At 49.1% G+C, this 21751-nt stretch overlaps 1 protein-coding gene across 1 annotated transcript in view; it reads left to right on the forward strand.

The window, feature by feature from the left end:
• The window catches only part of NCBP1 (nuclear cap binding protein subunit 1), a 293702-nt gene that overhangs the window by 56516 nt on the left and 215435 nt on the right, over positions 1 to 21751 (forward strand). Inside the window, exon 5 of the mRNA XM_030194457.1 lies at positions 17631 to 17738. Within this exon, the coding sequence (XP_030050317.1) occupies positions 17631 to 17738 (108 nt within the window). The remainder of the gene's footprint in view (positions 1 to 17630; positions 17739 to 21751) is intronic.

Raw genomic sequence — 21751 nt, forward strand, 5'->3', positions numbered from 1 at the left:
CCGTCCCCGCCGGCGCGGGAGTCCACCGCTCGACGACACCGAGACCTCGGTGCCTCGACGTCGAGCCGGGCCCGGTTCAGGACTCAGCTACATGAGCTAATGTCCGATACCGAGGATGAGGACTCGTGGGGGGAAGAGGAGGACCCTAGATATTTCTCCTCAGAGGAGTCTACGGGCCTCCCCTCGGACCCCACGCCTTCACCGGAGAGGAAGCTCTCACCTCCTGAGAGTCTCTCTTTTGCCTCCTTTGTGCGGGATATGTCTATCAGCATTCCCTTCCCCGTGGTCTCTGTGGAAGAGCCGAGGGCCGAGATGCTCGAGGTCCTCGACTATCCATCACCACCTAGAGAGTCCTCCATGGTGCCGCTGCACAATGTCCTAAAGGAGACGCTGCTTCGGAACTGGGTGCGACCATTAACTAACCCCACCATTCCCAAGAAAGCAGAGTCCCAGTACAGGATCCACTCTGACCCAGAGCTCATGCGGCCCCAATTGCCCCATGACTCAGCGGTCGTGGATTCTGCTCTCAAGAGGGCACGGAGTTCGAGGGATACCGCCTCGGCGCCCCCCGGGCGGGAGTCTCGCACTCTGGACTCGTTTGGGAGGAAGGCCTACCAATCCTCCATGCTCGTGACCCGCATCCAGTCATACCTGCTCTATATGAGCATCCACATGCGGACCAATGTGCAACAGCTGGCGGACCTGGTCGATAAGCTCCCGCCGGAGCAGTCCAGGCCTTATCAGGAGGTGGTCAGGCAGCTGAAGGCGTGCAGAAAGTTCCTGTCCAGGGGTATTTTTGACACCTGTGACGTGGCATCTCGTGCTGCGGCCCAAGGTATAGTGATGCGCAGGCTCTCATGGCTGCGTGCCTCTGACCTGGACAACCACACCCAGCAGAGACTGGCCGACGTCCCTTGCCGGGGGGATAACATTTTTGGTGAGAAGGTCGAGCAGATGGTGGACCAACTGCATCAGCGGGAAACCGCTCTCGACAAGCTCTCCCACCGGGCGCCTTCAGCATCCACCTCCACAGGTGGACGTTTTTCCCGGGCCCGGCAGGCTGCACCCTATTCTTTTGCGAAGCGTAGGTACAACCAGCCGGCCCGAAGGCCTCGTCAGGCACAGGGACAGCCCCAGCGCGCTCGTTCCCGTCAACAGCGTGCGCCTAAGCAGCCCCCTGCGCCTCCACAGCAAAAGCCGGGGACGGGCTTTTGACTGGATCCACGGGAACATAGCCGCCCTACAAGTGTCCGTACCGGACGATCTGCCGGTCGGAGGGAGGTTAAAATTTTTTCACCAAAGGTGGCCTCTCATAACCTCCGACCAGTGGGTTCTCCAAATAGTGCGGTGCGGATACGCCCTGAATTTGGCCTCCCTGCCTCCAAATTGTCCTCCGGGAGCTCAGTCTTTCAGCTCCCATCACAAGCAGGTACTTGCAGAGGAACTCTCCGCCCTTCTCAGCGCCAATGCGGTCGAGCCCGTACCACCCGGGCAGGAAGGGCAGGGATTCTATTCCAGGTACTTCCTTGTGGAAAAGAAAACAGGGGGGATGCGTCCCATCCTAGACCTGAGAGGCCTGAACAAATTCCTGGTCAAAGAAAAGTTCAGGATGCTTTCCTTGGGCACCCTTCTGCCAATGATTCAGAAAAACGATTGGCTATGTTCCCTGGATTTAAAGGACGCATACACTCACATACCGATACTGCCAGCTCACAGACAGTATCTCAGATTCCGCCTGGGCGCACGCCACTTTCAGTATTGTGTGCTGCCCTTTGGGCTCGCCTCTGCCCCACGAGTGTTTACCAAGTGCCTCGTGGTGGTAGCGGCCTACCTACGCAAGCTGGGAGTGCACGTGTTCCCATATCTCGACGATTGGCTGGTCAAGAACACCTCGGAGGCAAGAGCCCTCCGGTCCATGCAGTGCACTATTCACCTTCTGGAGCTGCTGGGGTTTGTGATAAATTACCCAAAGTCCCATCTCCAGCCAACTCAGTCTCTGGAATTCATAGGAGCGCTGCTGAATTCCCAGACGGCTCAGGCCTACCTTCCCGAAGCGAGGGCCACCAATCTCTTGGCCCTGGCTTCGCAGACCAGAGCGTCTCAGCAGATCACAGCTCGGCAGATGTTGAGACTTCTGGGTCATATGGCCTCCACAGTTCATGTGACTCCCATGGCTCGTCTTCACATGAGATCTGCTCAATGGACCCTAGCTTCCCAGTGGTTCCAAGCCACCGGGAATCTAGAAGATGTCATCCGCCTCTCCACCAGTTGCCGCACTTCACTGCTCTGGTGGACCATCCGGACCAATTTGACCCTGGGACGTCCATTCCAAATTCCGCAGCCCACGAAAGTGCTGACGACGGATGCATCTCGCCTGGGGTGGGGAGCCCATGTCGATGGGCTTCACACCCAAGGTCTGTGGTCCCTCCAAGAAAAGGATCTGCAGATCAACCTCCTGGAGCTCCGAGCGATCTGGAACGCACTGAAGGCTTTCAGAGATCGGCTGACCTGCCAAATTATCCAAATTCGGACAGACAATCAGGTTGCAATGTATTACGTCAACAAGCAGGGGGGCACCGGATCTCGCCCCCTGTGCCAGGAGGCCGTCGGGATGTGGCGTTGGGCGTGTCGGTTCGGCATGCTCCTCCAAGCCACGTACCTGGCAGGCGTAAACAGTCTGGCCGACAGACTGAGCAGTCATGCAACCGCACGAGTGGTCGCTCCATGCCAGAGTGGTACGCAAGATCTTCCGAGCGTGGGGCACCCCCTCGGTGGACCTTTTCGCCTCTCAGACCAACCACAAGCTGCCTCTGTTCTGTTCCAGACTTCAGGCACACGGCAGGCTAGCGTCGGATGCCTTTCTCCTCCATTGGGGGACCGGCCTCCTGTATGCTTATCCTCCCATACCTTTGGTGGGGAAGACCTTACTGAAGCTCAAGCAAGACCGCGGCACCATGATTCTGATCGCGCCCTTTTGGCCCTGTCAGATCTGGTTCCCTCTTCTTCTGGAGTTGTCCTCCGAAGAACCGTGGAGATTGGAGTGTTCTCCGACTCTCATTTCGCAGAACGACGGAGCGTTGCTGCACCCCAACCTTCAGTCTCTGGCTCTCACGGCCTGGATGTTGAGGGCGTAGACTTCACTGCGTTGGGTCTGTCTGAGGGTGTCTCCCGGGTCTTACTTGCCTCTAGGAAGGATTCCACTAAAAAGAGTTACTTTTTCAAGTGGAGGAGGTTTGTCGTTTGGTGTGAGAGCAAGGCCCTAGAACCTCGTTCTTGTCCTGCACAGAACCTGCTTGAATACCTTCTGCACTTATCAGAGTCTGGCCTCAAGACCAACTCAGTAAGGAATCACCTTAGTGCGATTAGTGCTTACCATTATCGTGTGGAAGGTAAAGCCATCTCTGGAGAGCCTTTAGTCGTTCGATTCATGAGAGGCTTGCTTTTGTCAAAGCCCCCTATCAAGCCTCCTACTGTGTCATGGGATCTCAACGTCGTCCTCACCCAGCTGATGAAACCTCCTTTTGAGCCACTGAATACCTGCCATCTGAAGTACTTGACCTGGAAGGTCATTTTCTTGGTGGCAGTTACTTCAGCTCGTAGGGTCAGTGAGCTTCAAGCCCTAGTAGCTCATGCTCCATATACCAAATTTCATCACAACAGAGTAGTGCTCCGCACCCACCCAAAGTTCCTGCCGAAGGTGGTGTCGGAGTTCCATCTTAACCAGTCAATTGTCTTGCCAACATTCTTCCCCAGGCCGCATACCCGCCCTGCTGAACGTCAGTTGCACACATTGGACTGCAAGAGAGCATTGGCCTTCTACTTGGAGCGGACACAGCCCAACAGACAGTCCGCCCAATTGTTTATTTCTTTCGACCCTAACAGGCTAGGGGTCGCTGTCGGGAAACGCACCATCTCTAATTGGCTAGCAGATTGCATTTCCTTCACTTACGCCCAGGCTGGGCTGACTCTTGAGGGTCATGTCACGGCTCATAGTGTTAGAGCCATGGCAGCGTCAGTGGCCCACTTGAAGTCAGCCACTATTGAAGAGATTTGCAAGGCTGCGACGTGGTCATCTGTCCACATATTCACATCACATTACTGCCTCCAGCAGGATACCCGACGCGACAGTCGGTTCGGGCAGTCGGTGCTGCAGAATCTGTTTGGGGTGTAAATCCAACTCCACCCTCCAGGACCCGAATTTATTCTGGTCAGGCTGCACTCTGTTAGTTGTTCTTCGTAGGTCAATTTCTGTTGTTTCCTCGCCGTTGCGAGGTTCCATTGACCTGGGTTCTTGTTTTGAGTGAGCCTGAGAGCTAGGGATACCCCAGTCGTGAGAACAAGCAGCCTGCTTGTCCTCGGAGAAAGGGTATGATACATACCTGTAGCAGGTGTTCTCCGAGGACAGCAGGCTGATTGTTCTCACCTACCCTCCCTCCTCCCCTTTGGAGTTGTGTGTTTCATCTTTTGCTAGTTATTCAACTGGCGGGAGCGGTCGCGCACGGGCGGGAAGACGGCCGCGCATGCGCGGTGGGCATGCCCTGCGTCCCGACCGTCCCGCGAAGCCTTTTTCCGGTTGGTGGGGGCTGCCGCGGACGTCACCCAGTCGTGAGAACAATCAGCCTGCTGTCCTCGGAGAACACCTGCTACAGGTATGTATCATACCCTTTGTCGGCGGCACACATAGCGGGGGTGCTAAGTGTACAGGCCAACTTTTTCAGTTGCAGTCGCTTGGATGCTGGGTAGTGGGAGCTCTCTCCGCCGGCTGTCAGCCAGATTTCGGATCGCTGGCGGACTCCGGTGATGGATTTCATGGCTTGATTCTACAATCCCAAGGTGACCCGGTTCTTCAGCAAAGTGCAGCTGTGATCAAGTGGTAACAGCACTGGTCTTGTAATGCAGAGGTAGATGGTTCAAATCCCACTGTTACTACTAATAAAGCTGTGAGCAACAACAGTTAAGAGGCAGAGAGTTTGAGTCCAAAGGAATAGACGCTATTCTTCAGCCGTGGCTGTTGGAGCTTCTATATGTCTTTCCTCCGTAGCCGATGGTCGGTCAAGTAGTGGGGAAATCTCTCGTCTTCCGGGTCCGGTAATACTTATTGTGCCAGACTGGCCCAGATGTCCTTGGTATGCGGGCTTGATTCGCCTCCTGATCGATGAGCCGTTCCACCTGTCTCACTGGCCGGGTCTTATCCATCAGGGGCCGGTAGTCATGAAAGATCAAGCTCCATTTGGGCTTACGGCTTCGCCTTTGTACAGTCGTGTCTGAGGTGTCCAGGATAGCCGGAGGCGGTTTTTGGGACCATGTTACAGGCGTGCAAATGTTCCACTTCTACTGCATATGATGGAGTGTGGAGGTCGTTTGTGGCTTGAAGTTCCTTGGCAGGCATTTCCCCTCAATCATAGTAACATAGTAGATGACGGCAGAAAAAGACCTGCATGGTCCATCCAGACTGCCCAAGACAAACTCATATGTGTATACCTTACCTTGAATTTGTACCTGTCCTTTTCAGGGCACAGACCATATAAGTCTGCCCAGCAGTATTTCCCGCCTCCCAACCACCAGTCCCGCCTCCCATCACCGGCTCTGGTACAGACCGTATAAGTCTGCCCTCCCCTATCCTCGCCTCCCAACCACCACCCCCTCTTCCCCCCACCTGCTCCGCCACCCAATTTCAGCTAAGCTTCTGAGGATCCATTCCTTCTGCACAGGATTCCTCTATGCATATCCCACGCATGTTTGAACTCCGTTACCGTTTTCATCTCCACCACCTCCCGCGGGAGGGCATTCCAAGCGTCTACCACCCTCTCCATGAAAAAATACTTCCTGACATCTTTCCTGAGTCTGCCCCCCTTCAATCTCATTTCATATCCTCTCGTTCTACCGCCTTCCCATCTCCAGAAAAGATTTGTTTGCGGATTAATACCTTTCAAATATTTGAACGTCTGTATCATATCACCCCTGTTCCTCCTTTCCTCCAGGGTGTACATGTTCAGGTCAGCAAGCCTCTCTTCATAGGTCTTGGAACGTAAATCCCATACCATCCTCGTAGCTTTTCTTTGCACCGCTTCCATTTTTTTTAACATCCTTCGCAAGATACGGCCTCCAAAACTGAACACAATACTCCAGGTGGGACCTCACCAACATCTTATACAAGGGCATTAAAACCTCCTTTCTTCTGCTGGTCACTCCTCTCTCTATACAGCCTAGCAATCTTCTCGCTACTGCCACCGCCTTGTCGCACTGTTTCGTCACCTTCAGGTCCTCAGATACTATCACCCCAAGATCCCTCTCCCCGTCCGTGCCTATCAGACTCTCCCCGCCTAACACATACGTCTCCCTTGGATTTCTACTCCCTAAGTGCATCACTTTGCATTTCTTCGCATTGAATTTTAATTGCCAAATGTTAGACCATTCTTCTAGCTTCTTCAGATCTTTTTGCATGTTTTCCACACCCTCCGGGGTGTCCACTCTGTTGGAAATCTTGGTGTCATCCGCAAAAAGGCAAACTTTACCTTGTAACCCTTCGGCAATGTCACTCACAAATATATTGAACAGAATCGGCCCCAGCACCGATCCCTGAGGCACTCCACTACTCACCTTTCCCTCCTCCGAGCGAACTCCATTCACCATCACCCTCTGGCGTCTGTCTGTCAACCAGTTCCTAATCCAGTTCACCACTTCGGGTCCTATCTTCAGGCCGTCTAGTTTATTTAAGAGCCTCCTGTGGGGAACCGTGTCGAAAGCCTTGCTGAAATCTAAGTAGATGACGTCCATAGCACGTCCTTGATTTAATTCTCCTGTCACCCAGTCAAAGAATTCAATGAGATTCGTTTGGCACGATTTCCCTTTGGTGAAACCATGTTGTCTCGGATCTTGCAACTTATTGGCTTCCAGGAAATTCACTATCCTTTCCTTCAGCATGGCTTCCATTACTTTTCCAATAACCGAAGTGAGGCTTACCGGCCTGTAGTTTCCAGCTTCTTCCCTATCCCCACTTTTGTGAAGAGGGACCACCTCCGCCGTTCTCCAATCCCTCGGAACCTCTCCCTTTTGCAGGAAGTGATGGTTAAGGAACTGTCGCTAAGTACTTTAAAGGGTCAGTTAGCGGCATTGGCTTCCTGGAGGGGTCGTTCGGGGAGCCACTCCTTAGTGTCTCTTCCGGAGTTCGTTCGTTTTCTTCGTGGTGTAGGGCATCTCAGACCTCCTTGGGTTCCGGTGGTGCCGGATTAGAATTTGAACCTGGTCCTTAGGGCGTTTCGGCGGTCTCCTTTCGAGCCCCTGAGTAAAGATCTTGAATGTTTTCAAGTTGAAGACTGTGTTTCTGGTGGCAATGGCTTCAGCCAGGTGGGTGTCTGAGCTTCAGGCCCTTTCGTGCAGAGCCCCTTTCTCTGTTTTTTTCGGAGGCGGGAGTGACAATTCGAAGGGTGCCATCCTTGGTTTCTAAGGTAGTCCGCGTTTTCACGTTAACCAGGGAGTGGTGTTGCCATCCATCCTTCAAGCAAGAGGATTTCCTTCACAATTTTCGAGCTGTACGGGGTTTAGATGTTAGGGGACCTCTGATGTGTTATTTGGAGGCGACTAATTCATTTAGAAAGCAGATCATCTTTTTGTGCTGTTCACAGGTTATAAGAAAGCGAGCATGACCTCTAAGGCCATGGCCGATCGGTGGCTTAGGGAGGCTATTGCGTCGGCTTACCTGTTGTTGGGGGATTCTTTCCCTATTCGCATTCGGGCACTCTCCAAGAGGGTTCAGGCCTCTTCTTTTGCGGAGTGTCATCTGGTGTCGTTGGAGGACATTTGTTAAGCGGCGTCTTGGTCGTCTTGGCATTCCTTTGTTATGCATTGCTGTCTTGATGTTGCTGTGCGTCGAGAGGCGGTTGTTGGGACTTCTGTGTTGGCGGCCGGAGTAGGCCAGTCCCACCCTTGATGAGGATTGCTTTGGTACATCCCACAAGTCTCTGGATTGATCTGGGGACGCTATGGAAGGTAAAATTATGTCTTACCTGATAATTTTCTTTCCATTAGTCCCTCAGATCAATCCAGAGCCCCTCCTTGGAATTTGCTTTCGTAATCTCTGATCGGATTCAGTATACTTCAGTCGATTCTGTTCACGTTCCTTTGTCTCTGGACGGGTAAGGCTGTTAGGGTGTGTATATTTACATTTCTAAGTTATAGCAGCTCGGAGAGTTACTTCCAAATTTATGCTGCTTTTGCAGAGACAGGAGAGTGTTCTATGGTTCTTACTGCTTTGGTATCGTTATACTGAAGTGAGGCTGGCTGCACATGCTCTATTGTAGCAAACTCCTGAGTTCTCTCTATCTAACCTGCTAGAGGAGGGGCATAACCCACAAGTCTCTGGATTGATCTGAGGGACTATTGGAAAGAAAATTATCAGGTAAGACATAATTTTACCTTACTTCATCTTAAAACTTGATGAGTGATAACATCTATGCACAATATTTTTTTGTATCTAATTCTTTATTGAAAAATTCTGGAGAAATTACACAACAGAAACAAAACATACAAACACATTAGACTACTCAGTATCTAAAAGATTAACTGATACAATTAATATAGAAACCAATTCTAACTCAACACAAACAGCCATTAACTTACAAATGTGGAAAAATTAACTCTTTCACCAGTGTACTGCAAGTATGGAGAAGAAGGAGGACAAAACATGGGTGAGGAGACAACCCCCTCCCCCCCCCCCCCCAAACAAATAAACTATAAACTGAACTTCCCCAGCCAAGAGTATCCAAAGGAAACCCCACACTCGCCCATTCTGTCTGTCGGATCCGGTTGTCTAAGAGTTGAGTGGCTGCTACCATTGATTAAAAACCTACACTTATTTTGGAAGAGTGCAGATGCCCTCTCCAACTCTATAATCTGCCAGACTTTTGTCTACCAGTGCTGTATGGGTGGAACCTCCACCTGTTTCCACCTGGCCGCAATTTCCTCTGGAGTCTTTCATGAGGTACTCCACTTCCCCAATTGCAAGGGCTTGAAATACAAGACGCTACACGCGTCAACCTTTTCTCACATGAGCAGGCAGTTTTGGAATACACTGCCGCGCAACTTAAGAACGATCCACGAGCAAGCTTCCTTCCGCAGATTATTGAAGACCCATCTTTTTGAAAAAATTTACGGAAAGAGCCAAAACACATAAAATCCACACTTACTGTTTATTAATGCACTATAAATCCACTTCTGAACTCTCATCCCCCTTAATCTCACATCACTCATACCTTTACTCACAGAAATATGTATACCATATGTCTTTATGCCTTAGTATTGCCCTTTAAGCTCCCATTGTCTCCTTCCAATGTTCAATGTTTGTGTTCCATTGTTGCACTCCTTAATGACACTTCGATTGTCTCGCATAATTCTGCACAATGTAATCCATAACCAATCTGTAACAAATTGTACTTCCATCATTCATTTCTTATTGTAAGCCACACTGAACCCGCAAAAAGGTGGGAAAATGTGGGATACAAATGCAATAAATAAATAAACGCCTTCTGAAAATCCAGATACACAATATCAACCGGCTCCCCTTTATCCACATGTTTGTTCACCCCTTCAAAGAAATGTTGTAGATTGGTGAGGCAAGATTTCACTTCACTAAATCCATGTTGAATTTGTCTCATTAATCCATGCTTTTGAATATTCTCTGTAATTTTGTTCTTAATAATAGTCTCTACCATTTTGCCCGGTACCGACGTCAGACTCGCCGGTCTATAATTTCCTGGGTCTCTTCTGGAACCTTTTTTTTAAAAATCGGCGTTTCATTAGCCACCCTCCAATCTTCCGGTACCACGCTCGATTTTAAATTACATATTTCTAACAATAGCTCTGCAAGCTCATTTTTCAGTTCTATCAATACTCTGGGATGAATACCATCCGGTCCAGGAGATTTGCTACTCTTCAGTTTGTAGAACTGCCCCATTACATCCTTCAGGTTTACAGAGAATTCATTAAGTTTCTCCGACTCGTCAGCTTCAAATACCATTTCCGGCACCGGTATCCCATCCAAATCTTCATCGGTGAAGACCGAAGCAAAGAATTCATTTAATATCTCCGCTACGGCTTTATCTTCCCTGATTGCCCCTTTTACTCCTCGGTCATCTAGCAGTCCAACTGATTCTTTTGCCGGCTTCCTGCTTTTAATATACCTAAAACATTTTTTACTATGTGTTTTTGCCTCCAACACAATCTTTTTTTTATCAAAGTCCCTCTTAGCTTTCCTTATCAGCGCTTTGCATTTGACTTGACATTCCTTATGCCGTTTCTTATTGTTTTCAGTCGGTTCCTTCTTCCATTTTCTGAAAGATTTTCTTTTAGCTCTAATAGCTTCCTTCACCTCATTATTTAACCATTCTGGCTGGTCTTCCGTCCTCCTTTTTTAATACGCGGAATATATTTGGCCTGGGCTTCCAGGATGGTGTTTTTGAACAGCATCCACGCCTGATGTAAATTTTTGACTGCGACCCTCGCAGTCGCTCCCCTAAGTTTGCTTTTCACCGTTCTCATTTTATCATAGTCTCCTTTTTTAAAGTTAAACGCTAATGTATTTGATTTCCTATGTATACTTCAAAGCTAATATGAAATCCGATCATGTTATGATCACTGTAGTCAAGCGGTCCCAGCACCATTACCTCCCGCACCAGATCATGCACTCCACTAAGGACTAGGTCTAGAATTTTTCCTTCTCTCGTCTGTTCCTGTACCAGCTGCTCCATAAAGTTGTCCTTGATTTCATCAAGGAATTTTACCTCCCTAGCGTGTCCTGATGTTACATTTACCCAGTCAATATCGGGGTAATTGAAATCGCCTATTATTAATGTGTTGCCCGGTTTGTTTGCGTCCCTAATTTCCTTTAACATTTCTGCATCCATCTGTTCATCCTGGCCAGACGGACGGTAGTACACTCCTATCATTATCCTTTTCCCCTTTACATATGGAATTTCAATTCACAGTGATTCCAAGAAGTGTTTTGTTTCCTGCAGAATTTTCAATCTATTTGATTCAAGGCTCGTTAATATACAATGCTACCCTATCACTACGATATAATTTGTACCCCGGTATGACAGTGTCCCACTGGTTAGCCTCCTTCCACCAGGTCTCAGAGATGCCTATTATATCTAATTTTTCATTTAGTGCAATATATTCTAACTCTCCCATCTTATTTTTTAGGCTCCTGGCATTTGCATATAGACATTTCAAACTGTGTTGGTTGCTCCTATTTACATCATGCTTAGTACTTGACAGTACTAATTTGCATTTTTTTGTCTGATTTTTATTTAGGGACACCTGATCTACTGCGGTCTCTTTTGCAACCTCACTATCAGGATATCCTATCTTCCCTGTTTTGGTGATTACCTTTTTGAAAGATACCTTATCCTGAACCAAGCGCTTTTGAGCGACTGTCTGCCTTCCCCCCCCATTTCTAGTTTAAAAGCTGCTCTATCTCCTTTTTAAATGCTGATGCCAGCAGCCTGGTCCCACACTGGTTAAGGTGGAGCCCATCCTTTCGGAATAGGCTCCCCCTTAGAATGTTGCCCAGCTCCTAACAAATCTAAAACCCTCCTCCCTGCACCATCGTCTCATCCACGCATTGAGACTCCGGAGCTCTGTCTGTCTCTTGGGCCCTGCACGTGGAACAGGTAACATTTCAGAAAATGCTACCCTAGAGGATCTGGATTTGAGCTTTCTACCTAAGAGCCTAAATTTGGCTTCCAGAACCTCTCTCCCACATTTTCCTATGTCATTGGTACCCACATGTACCAAGACAGCTGACTGCTCCCCAGCACTATCTAAAATCCTATCTAGGTGACACGTGAGGTCCGCCACCTTCACACCAGACAGGCAAGTCACCAGGCGATCCTCACGTCTACCAGCCACTCAGCTATCTATATGCCTAATGATCGAATCACCAACTACAACAGCTGTCCTAACCTTTCCTTCCCGGGCAGCACTTGGAGACATATCCTCGGTGTGAGAGGATAGTACATCCCCTGGTGGGCAGGTCCTGGCTACAGGAGTACTTCCTACTTCACCAGGGTGATGCTCTCCTTCTAGGAGACCTTCCTCCTCCAAGGTAGCACAAGGGCTACCAGACTGGAGGTGGGACTTCTGTCCAACATCCTTGTAGGTCTCCTCTATGTACCTCTCTGTTTCCCTCAGCTCCACCAAGTCTGCTTCTCTAGCCTCAAGAGAACGGACACGTTCCCTAAGAGCTAGGAGCTCTTTGCATCGGTCACACACATATGACATCTCACCAACTGGGAGATAATCATACATGTGACACTCAATGCAAAAGACTGGATAGCACCCCTCTCGCTGCTGAACTGCTGACTCCATCTTAGTGTTGAGTTTTTCAATAATTTAAAACTTGCTACCGTATTAAGGATATTAGCCTAATATAAAAGTGTCTTTTAGTTTATAATAGTATATTGTATGTTCTCCGAGGACAAGCAGGCTGCTTGTTCTCACTGATGGGTGACGTCCACGGCAGCCCCTCCAATCGGAATCTTCACTAGCAAAAGCCTTTGCTAGCCCTCGCGCGCCGATGCGCACCGCGCATGCGCGGCCGTCTTCCCGCCCGAATCCAGCTCGCCGGACAGTCTTCTTTTGTCCGCGCTCGGTACGGTCGTGTTTACGCCGTTCGCGCCCCGAAAGTCGACCTCGCGCATCTTTTTTTGGACTTCGCTAAGAGAAAAAAAAAAAAACATTCGGAAGGAGACCTTTTCGGTCTGTTCCCTTTCCTATATTTCTAGTTTTTGCCCAGTGAAGTTTTCTTTCGTCGGCGGGGTAGGGCCTTTTTAGGCCTCTGTTCGAAGTTTTTCTTCCGCTTTTTTGTGGTGCCATCTTCGCCATTACAAGTTTTGATCTCGCCGGCGCGATTTTTCCGCCCATGACATCGAAGTCTCCCAGCGGCTTCAAGAAGTGCACCCAGTGCTCCCGGGTAATCTCGCTCACTGATAGACACGCGTCGTGTCTTCAGTGTCTGGGGGCTGGGCACCGCCCGCAGGCCTGTAGTCTGTGCTCTCTTTTACAAAAGCGGACTCAGGTGGCGAGATTGGCCCAGTGGAACGTTTTGTTCTCGGGCTCTTCGTCGGCATCGGCACCGGGAGTATCGAGTGCATCGACGTCGCCAGCGTCCAGACCTTCATCCTCGGCCGCGATTGCATCGAGGGCATCGACCCTCTGCATCGGGGCTGAGACTTCGGAAGGCTGCGTCGGCGTTGGTGGTACCGGGACCTCCTCGTCTGTTGATGTCGTCGGACGGTGGTGCTTCGTCTGGAGTGCAGGTGAGGGCTGTCCATTCCCCTGCTGGTGGTGGTGAGCCTTAGGGTGGGTCTCCCCCTACCCTGAGGGCTCCTGCGGTACAGCCCCCCCGAGACTGACCTTCTTCGGCCTCGGCCCCGAGGAAGCGACGGCTGGATTCTACGTCCTCCTCGTCGGTGCCGGGAAGCTCCGGTGACATGCTTCGTCCCAAGAATTCGAAGAAGCATCGACACCGGTCCCCTTCCCGTGTCGGCACCGAGAGCTCTGGGTTGCCGAGGGAGTCGGCACCTAGCAGGCATCGGCACCGAGAGGACCGCTCACCCTCTGTTCAAGAGGTGTCGATGCGCTCCACTCTGGACAGCCCGGAACAGCCTCCACGCCCGGAACAGACTCTGACATCGACACCTGCATCGGTTTCCATGTCTTTCTCCACAGCCGCTCTGCACGAGAGTCTCCGGGCCGTTCTCCTGGAGTTACGAGCGGTCTGGAACGCTCTGAAGGCTTTCAGAGATCGGCTGTCCCACCAAATTATCCAAATTCAGACAGACAACCAGGTTGCCATGTATTACATCAACAAGCAGGGGGGCACCGGATCTCGCCCCCTGTGTCAGGAAGCCGTCAGCATGTGGCTCTGGGCTCGCCGTCACGGCATGGTGCTCCAAGCCACATATCTGGCAGGCGTAAACAACAGTCTGGCCGACAGGTTGAGCAGGATTATGCAACCTCACGAGTGGTCGCTCAATTCCCGTGTAGTGCGACAGATCTTCCAGGTGTGAGGCACCCCCTTGGTAGATCTCTTCGCATCTCGAGCCAACCACAAAGTCCCTCAGTTCTGTTCCAGGCTTCAGGCCCACGGCAGACTGGCATCGGATGCCTTCCTCCTGGACTGGGGGGAGGGTCTGCTGTATGCTTATCCTCCCATACCTCTGGTGGGGAAGACTTTGTTGAAACTCAAGCAAGACCGAGGCACCATGATTCTGATTGCTCCTTTTTGGCCGCGTCAGATCTGGTTCCCTCTTCTTCTGGAGTTGTCCTCCGAAGAACCGTGGAGATTGGAGTGTTTTCTGACCCTCATCACACAGGACGAAGGGGTGCTTCTGCATCCCAACCTCCGGTCTCTGGCTCTCACGGCCTGGATGTTGAGAGCGTAGACTTTGCCTCTTTGGGTCTGTCGGAGGGTGTCTCCCGTGTCTTGCTTGCTTCCAGGAAAGATTCCACTAAGAGGAGTTACTTCTTTCTGTGGAGGAGGTTTGCCGTCTGGTGTGACAGCAAGGCCCTAGATCCTCGCTCTTGTCCTACACAGACCCTGCTTGAATACCTTCTGCACTTGTCTGAGTCTGGTCTCAAGACCAACTCCGTAAGGGTTCACCTTAGTGCAATCAGTGCATACCATTACCGTGTGGAAGGTAAGCCGATCTCAGGACAGCCTTTAGTTGTTCGCTTCATGAGAGGTTTGCTTTTGTCAAAGCCCCCTGTCAAGCCTCCTACAGTGTCATGGGATCTCAATGTCGTTCTCACCCAGCTGATGAAACCTGCTTTTGAGCCACTGAACTCCTGCCATCTGAAGTACTTGACCTGGAAGATCATTTTCTTGGTGGCAGTTACTTCAGCTCGTTAAGTCAGTGAGCTTCAGGCCCTGGTAGCCCAGGCTCCTTACACAAAATTTCATCATAACAGAGTAGTCCTCCGCACTCACCCTAAGTTCTTGCCAAAGGTCGTGTCGGAGTTCCATCTGAACCAGTCAGTTGTCTTGCCAACATTCTTTCCCCGTCCTCATTCCTGCCCTGCTGAACGTCAGCTGCACACATTGGACTGCAAGAGAGCATTGGCCTTCTATCTGGAGCGGACACAGCCCAACAGACAGTCCGCCCAATTGTTTGTTTCTTTTGATCCCAACAGGAGGGGAGTGGCTGTGGGGAAACGCACCATATCCAATTGGCTAGCAGATTGCATTTCCTTCACTTACGCCCAGGCTGGGCTGGCTCTTGAGGGTCATGTCACGGCTCATAATGTTAGAGCCATGGCAGCGTCGGTAGCCCACTTGAAGTCAGCCACTATTGAAGAGATTTGCAAAGCTGCGACGTGGTCATCTGTCCACACATTCACATCTCATTACTGCCTGCAGCAGGATACCCGACGCGACAGTCGGTTCGGGCAGTCAGTGCTTCAGAATCTGTTCGGGGTTTAGGATCCAACTCCACCCCCCTAGGCCCATGTTTTTTCTGTTCCAGGCTGCACTCTCAGTTAGTTGGATAAATTGTTAGGTCAATCTCAGTTATGTCCTCGCCGTTGCGAGGCCCAATTGACCATGGTTGTTGTTTTGAGTGAGCCTGGGGGCTAGGGATACCCCATCAGTGAGAACAAGCAGCCCGCTTGTCCTCTGAGAAAGCGAATGCTACATACCTGTAGAAGGTATTCTCCGAGGACAGCAGGCTGATTGTTCTCACAAACCCGCCCGCCTCCCCTTTGGAGTTGTGTCTTCCCTTGTCTTGTCTTGCTACATATGAGACTGGCCGGCACGAGCCGGTTTCGGGCAGGAAGACGGCCGCGCATGCGCGGTGCGCATCGGCGCGCGAGGGCTAGCAAAGGCTTTTGCTAGTGAAGATTCCAATTGGAGGGGCTGCCGTGGACGTCACCCATCAGTGAGAACAATCAGCCTGCTGTCCTCGGAGAATACCTTCTACAGGTATGTAGCATTCGCTATTTAGTTAGTGTTTCCTTCTTAGATGGTAATGAAATGTATTTAAAACTCTGTAAGAGCACTCCTTGCTTGTTACCCTAATTACAATAACTGACTATAAATGAAGAGTTGTCCTGGGGGTGGGCGGGAAGACTAAATTAGATCTTGCAGTGCCTGTTAGATTCTATCTGTTAATGCTGTGGTGCAAAGTTTTTAAAACTAAGTGGAAAAGACTATGGAGATTAGTTGATAAAATTTGCTTTTTATATGTTTTATTTTGCCTAACACTAACCTACAATTCCTCCTTTAAACCCCAATCTTTAAGTTCCCAAAGCACAACGCAAAATAGCGTTCACTTACCAGAGAAATGTTCTCTTCTCTCAGAACTTCTCAGAAAGAAAGTTCAGTGGGACCTTTCCTCTTTATATAGTTTTGAATCTAAGGGGCCTCTTTTAAACAGGCTATTTGAAGCTGACTCAGCAACCTATGCAAGTATTCTACTTCCCCACACCTTAATTAACACTTAATTGAGGTTGCCACTGAAATGGGTAAAGGGGATGTAATAAGTCAGCTTGCTCCCTTGGCACGTTAAGGGGTAGAATAATAGATTTTGTAGCATTTAATTTGTATCCCAAGACCTGACTATATATTTAGCACAGAGTTCCAAAAAGGTCGGAAGAGATTGACCTGTATGCTGCAGGAATAACAAAGCATCATCTGCAGAAAGGGCCAATTTATGTTCACAGTCTCCGAGGAGAACTCCCCGGATATTTGGGTTCTGACGGATAGCCTCCAGTAAGGGTTCCAAAAAAAGTTCAAATAGAAGAGGAGAATAGCGGGCACCCTGTCTCGTCCCCTGGCTCAGGGAAAAAGAACCAGTCGGTGCCATTAATCAGTTTAGCTCTGGGGTCCCTATAAAGATTCTGGAGAACGCCCAAAAAATCAGACCAAATATTTATGGCCCCCAACAGGACTAAGAGGAAAGACCATTCCACTCCGTCAAAGGCCTTTTCAGCATCCAGTGCCAACAATAACGTTGGGGACCTAGGACCCTCCGCCACCCACTGGATCATATTGAACACTTGGCGGACAGTATTTCTCCCCTTTAAAACCCGTCTGGTCTTTGTGAACAAGCTGGCCCATCACATCATTTAAACGGAGTGGCCATCACTTTTTTGTAAGAAGCTTAGCATCTACGTTCAGTAAGGAAATGGGACAATATGAACTACAGAGTTTCTCATCTTTCCATGGTTTATGTAAAATTGTGATGTTAGCATAGGAAAAGGAATCTAGAATTACCCCGTCCTCCAGAGCAAGATTAAATACTTTTAGCATTGAACCCCCCAATAATATGCCAGAACATCCTATAAAATTCTGTGGGTAGCCCGTCCATGATTATATAATTTTATAGATTAATTAAAAAAAAAAAAAAAAAAAAAAAAAAAGGACCAATGAGGAATTTTGATGTTGGTACAGGAAAGTAGTATTCCAAGTTGCCTACCTTCTGATGGTTCACAAAATTAACTTTCGTAGTTGAGAGAACTACTAAATTTGTAGACACAATTTTGGAATATTAATTTAGAACCATACTTATAAAAGTCGTATTTTATTTGCAGTTTACCTAAATGATGATTAAAACTTTTTGCATATCCAACAGATCCGTTTTCTGTCTGACCTTGTGAATTGCCATGTGATAGCTGCACCTTCAATGGTAGCCATGTTTGAAAATTTTGTAAATGTGACTCAAGAGGAAGATGTACCACAGGTAAGCAAGTGTTTTGATCTATATCAGATTTTTGTGGCATTTTGTCATACTAATCATGGGGTGATCCTCCTGGCCAATTTATGTCTCAGGAAAAATTACAATACCAAGGATCCTCTTCCACATCACAGGGCTCAGTCACACACAAGGAAGCTCTAACTCCTGTACTACCACCCAGTGACCAGCATTTCTTCCTTAACCCTACCACGCTTTCCCCCAGTAGCTGTCATTTTTTTGTCTCAGCATCCACCCCCTCATCGTTCGATGACTGGCATTTCTTCCTCAAAACCCCCTCCCCACAGCAATTGACATTTCCCACCTCCACCTCTCCCCTCGTTAACCGGCTTTTCACTTCTTACCTGCTTCCCTGGCAGACACTGGCAAAGTTGTGCGCTGGACTGGTGCAGAGCTTTGAGCACCTGCGCATGCTCAAGGTCTGCCAGCTCCCGCTGTTTCCGTGGAGAAGGTAGGAGCTTGTAGGCCTTGAGCATACGCAGATGCTCAAGGACCTGCACCAGTCCAGCACATAACTTTCAGCGTCTGCTGGAGAGGCAGGTAAGAAGTGAAAAGCTGGTTATTGGTGAAGAGGGGAGGCAGAGGTGGGAGATATTGGTTACCAGAGGTGGAAGGGGGGGGGGGGGCATGGTTGTGGAAGATAGGCCAGTCATGTCGGGGTAGAAAATAGAAACAAATCCCTTTATTTTAGAATGGAGAATGTACCTAAGAAGCAGGAACTGAGGTACAGGTTAGGGCCATTTTTTATCTTTTCTTGGCCACCACCAGCAGTTAATGTTGATTGTTTGAGCCAGCAGCATCTAGAAGTGCTCTGACAGTGGATATGGTCCTACAGGTGAACCTGGAAGTGAGCTGGACGTTTGAAAGGGAAAAGGAATGGGACTTTCTGTGTTTTTTGCAACTACATTCAAAGCGGTTTACATTGTATATACAGGTACTTATTTGTACCTGGGACAATGGAGGATTAAATGACTTGCCCAGAGTCACAAGGAACTGCAGTGGTAATCGAACCTAGTTCCCCAGGATCAAAGTCTGCTGCACTAACCACTAAGCTGTGAACATAAACCCTCTGATATATACTCGAGTTATCTTTTTTGGGGAAAACTGTTATCTTTGTTTATATTAGTGTATATACAGTATCAACGTGGGATAAACATAAAGGAATCTTGTTCAGAAGGAATGGATCCTCAGTAGCTTAGCCGAGATTGGGTGGCAGAGCCGGAGGTGGGGCTGGTGGTTGGGAGGCGGGGATAGTGCTTGGCAGACTTATACGGTCTGTGCCGGGGCTGGTGGTTGGGCGGCGGGGATCATGCTGGGCAGACTTATACGGTCTGTGCCAGAGCCGGTGGTGGGAGGCGGGGCTGGTGGTTGGGAGGTGAGGATAGTGCTGGGCAGACTTATACGGTCTGTTCCCTGAAGAGGACAGGTACAAATCAAGGTAGGGTATACACAAAAAGTAGCACATATGAGTTTATCTTGTTGGGCAGACTGGATGGATCGTGTAGGTCGTTTTCTGCTGTCATCTACTATGTTACTATCCTGTTTATAATCGAAAGAGAAAAACGCCTATATTGCGACCCAAATTGGGAGATGGGCGTCTTTCTCCCGTGGGCGCCCAAATCGGTATAATTGAAAGCCAATTTTGGGCGTTTCCAACTGCAATCCGTCGCGGAAACGGGTAAAGTTGACGGGGGCGTGTCAGAGGCGTGGTGAAGGTGGAACTGGCGCGTGGTTATCAGCCGAGGAGAGATGGGCTTCTTTAGCTGATGATCGAAAAAAAAAAAAAAGGCGTTTTTACCGCGATTTTGGGTCACTTTTTGTTGACCCCTTTTTTTCACAAACAAGTCCAAGTGGAGGAGTGGCCTAGTGGTTAGGGTGGTGGACTTTGGTCCTGGGGAACTGAGGAACTGAGTTCAATTCCCACTTCAGGCACAGGCAGCTCCTTGTGACTCTGGGCAAGTCACTTAACCCTCCATTGCCCCAGGTACAAATAAGTACCTGTATACAATATGTAAGCCGCATTGAGCCTGCCATGAGTGGGAAAGCGCGGAGTACAAATGTAACAACAAAACAAACCAAAAAAAAAGTGCCCCAACTGACCAGATGACCACTGGAGGGAATCGGGGATGACCTCCCCGGACTCCCCCAGTGGTCACTAACCCCCTCCCACCAAAAAAAAACCACTTTAAAAACTTTTTTTCCAGCCTGTGTGCCAGCCTCAAATGCTGTACCCACCTCCATGACAGCAGAATGTGTTTTATCCTGTGACAGCCTTTCCCTGGTTCTGATGTGGCTCTGGGGTGAGTGTGACACCTTTTCTGTTATGCGCACTGCAGAGTCACATCAGCAATGCATTGTGGTGGGTGTAGGATATTGGGCTCTGTGATTCCACTAGCTTTTGGCAAATGCTCATGATGTTGGTAGGCTGTACTCCCATGGTGCTTTTCCCCCTGCTTACTGGGTCAGAGTGTGCCCTGTTTTGTTTCCGGTAGTCCATGAGGTAGTGGCCATTTTTGTAAGCCAGTTTTAGATCCCTTTCACGTGTTAGCCACGTTATAGAACTTAGTTCTTACCTTGAATGTGGCTGAAAGAGGGCATTGTACAGCATTCTGCCAACTCTGACCTACTGCTAATCTCAGTACCAGGGAGACTCGTTGCTAGTGGGGCACAACCTCTGATCTGCAGTTAACTGTGAGTAAGCGTGCTTATTCCAATAAAGGACGTTTTCGGAGAGATTAGTCTTCAGGTGTCAACTGGTGTGCCAATGTTATATAGCAGCAACAAGTCCTAGAGGCCTGCGTGTATGCAGGTCCCTGGAGCACTTTTAGTGGGTACCGCAGTGCACTTCAGCCAGGTGGACTCAGGCCCATCCCCCCTAACTGTATCACTTGTGCTGGTAAATGGGATGCCTCCAAAACCCACTGTACCCACATGTAGGTGCCCCCTTCACCCCTAAGAGCTATGGTAGTGTTGTACATTTGTGGGTAGTGGGTTTTGGGGGAGGGGGGTTGGGTGCTCAGCACCCGTGGTAAGGGAGCTATGCATGTGGGAGCATTGTCTGAAGTCCACCGCACTGACCTCTAGGGTGCCCAGTTGGTGTCCTGGCATGTCAGGGGGGCGCGTGTACTACGAATCGTAGCCCCTCCCACGACCAAATGGCTCGGTTTAGGACGTTTTTGAGTTGGGCGTTTTTAATTTCCATTATCGCTAAAAAAAACAAACGCCCAGCTGAAAAACGTCCATTTTTTTCGAAAATACGGTCTGTCCCGCCTCTTCACGTACCCGTTTTCGGACATAGACGCCCATGGAGATAGGCGTTCGCGTTCGATTATGCCCCTCCACGGGTCTCATTTTCAAAGCACTTAGCCTTCCAAAGTTCCATAGAAACCTATGGAACTTTGGAAGGTTAAGTGCTTTGAAAATATGCCTCTATGTAACCTCTCCGTTGTCACATCCTCTTTCTTTTCCAAACTGACCGCTGCGTCTTTTTGTATTATACAGAGTCAGGTGACAAGCTGGTCAATCACAGTACGAAGTTAGACCAGTGACATCCACTGTATGTCAACATTCAATCCAAGTGGAATTACGGTATTGAAAGAAAAGATCTAATATTACTTCCTATAATTAAACAGTCAGGATCATCTTGCAAAGTATTTAGTCTAATACTGTCACTCTCCAATGTATTTGAGCCACAGTATGATATGGTAAAAGCTTTATTTTGGATCTGAGATTTGTGCTCATTAAGATGAATTTTAATCTGATTGGATGATCTATCAACATATCCTATATCACAGGGATAGATGATTAAATAAATTGAATGGCAGTCTGAATCCCTTTTTTAATTTTGGACTTTACTTTTATATTTTAAGTCAAAATACAAATCTAAGGATACAAAAAAGATTGTGCTTTCCAGAGCAGTAAGTAACACAAACAATTGAATGTAAGAAACTCCCTCCCTCTCTCTTCCATTCCCTCCCCACTTCCTCCTCTGTCATACCAGC

The sequence above is a fragment of the Microcaecilia unicolor genome, chromosome 2, assembly GCF_901765095.1.
Source record: "Microcaecilia unicolor chromosome 2, aMicUni1.1, whole genome shotgun sequence".
NCBI classification, from domain to species: Eukaryota; Metazoa; Chordata; class Amphibia; order Gymnophiona; family Siphonopidae; genus Microcaecilia; species Microcaecilia unicolor.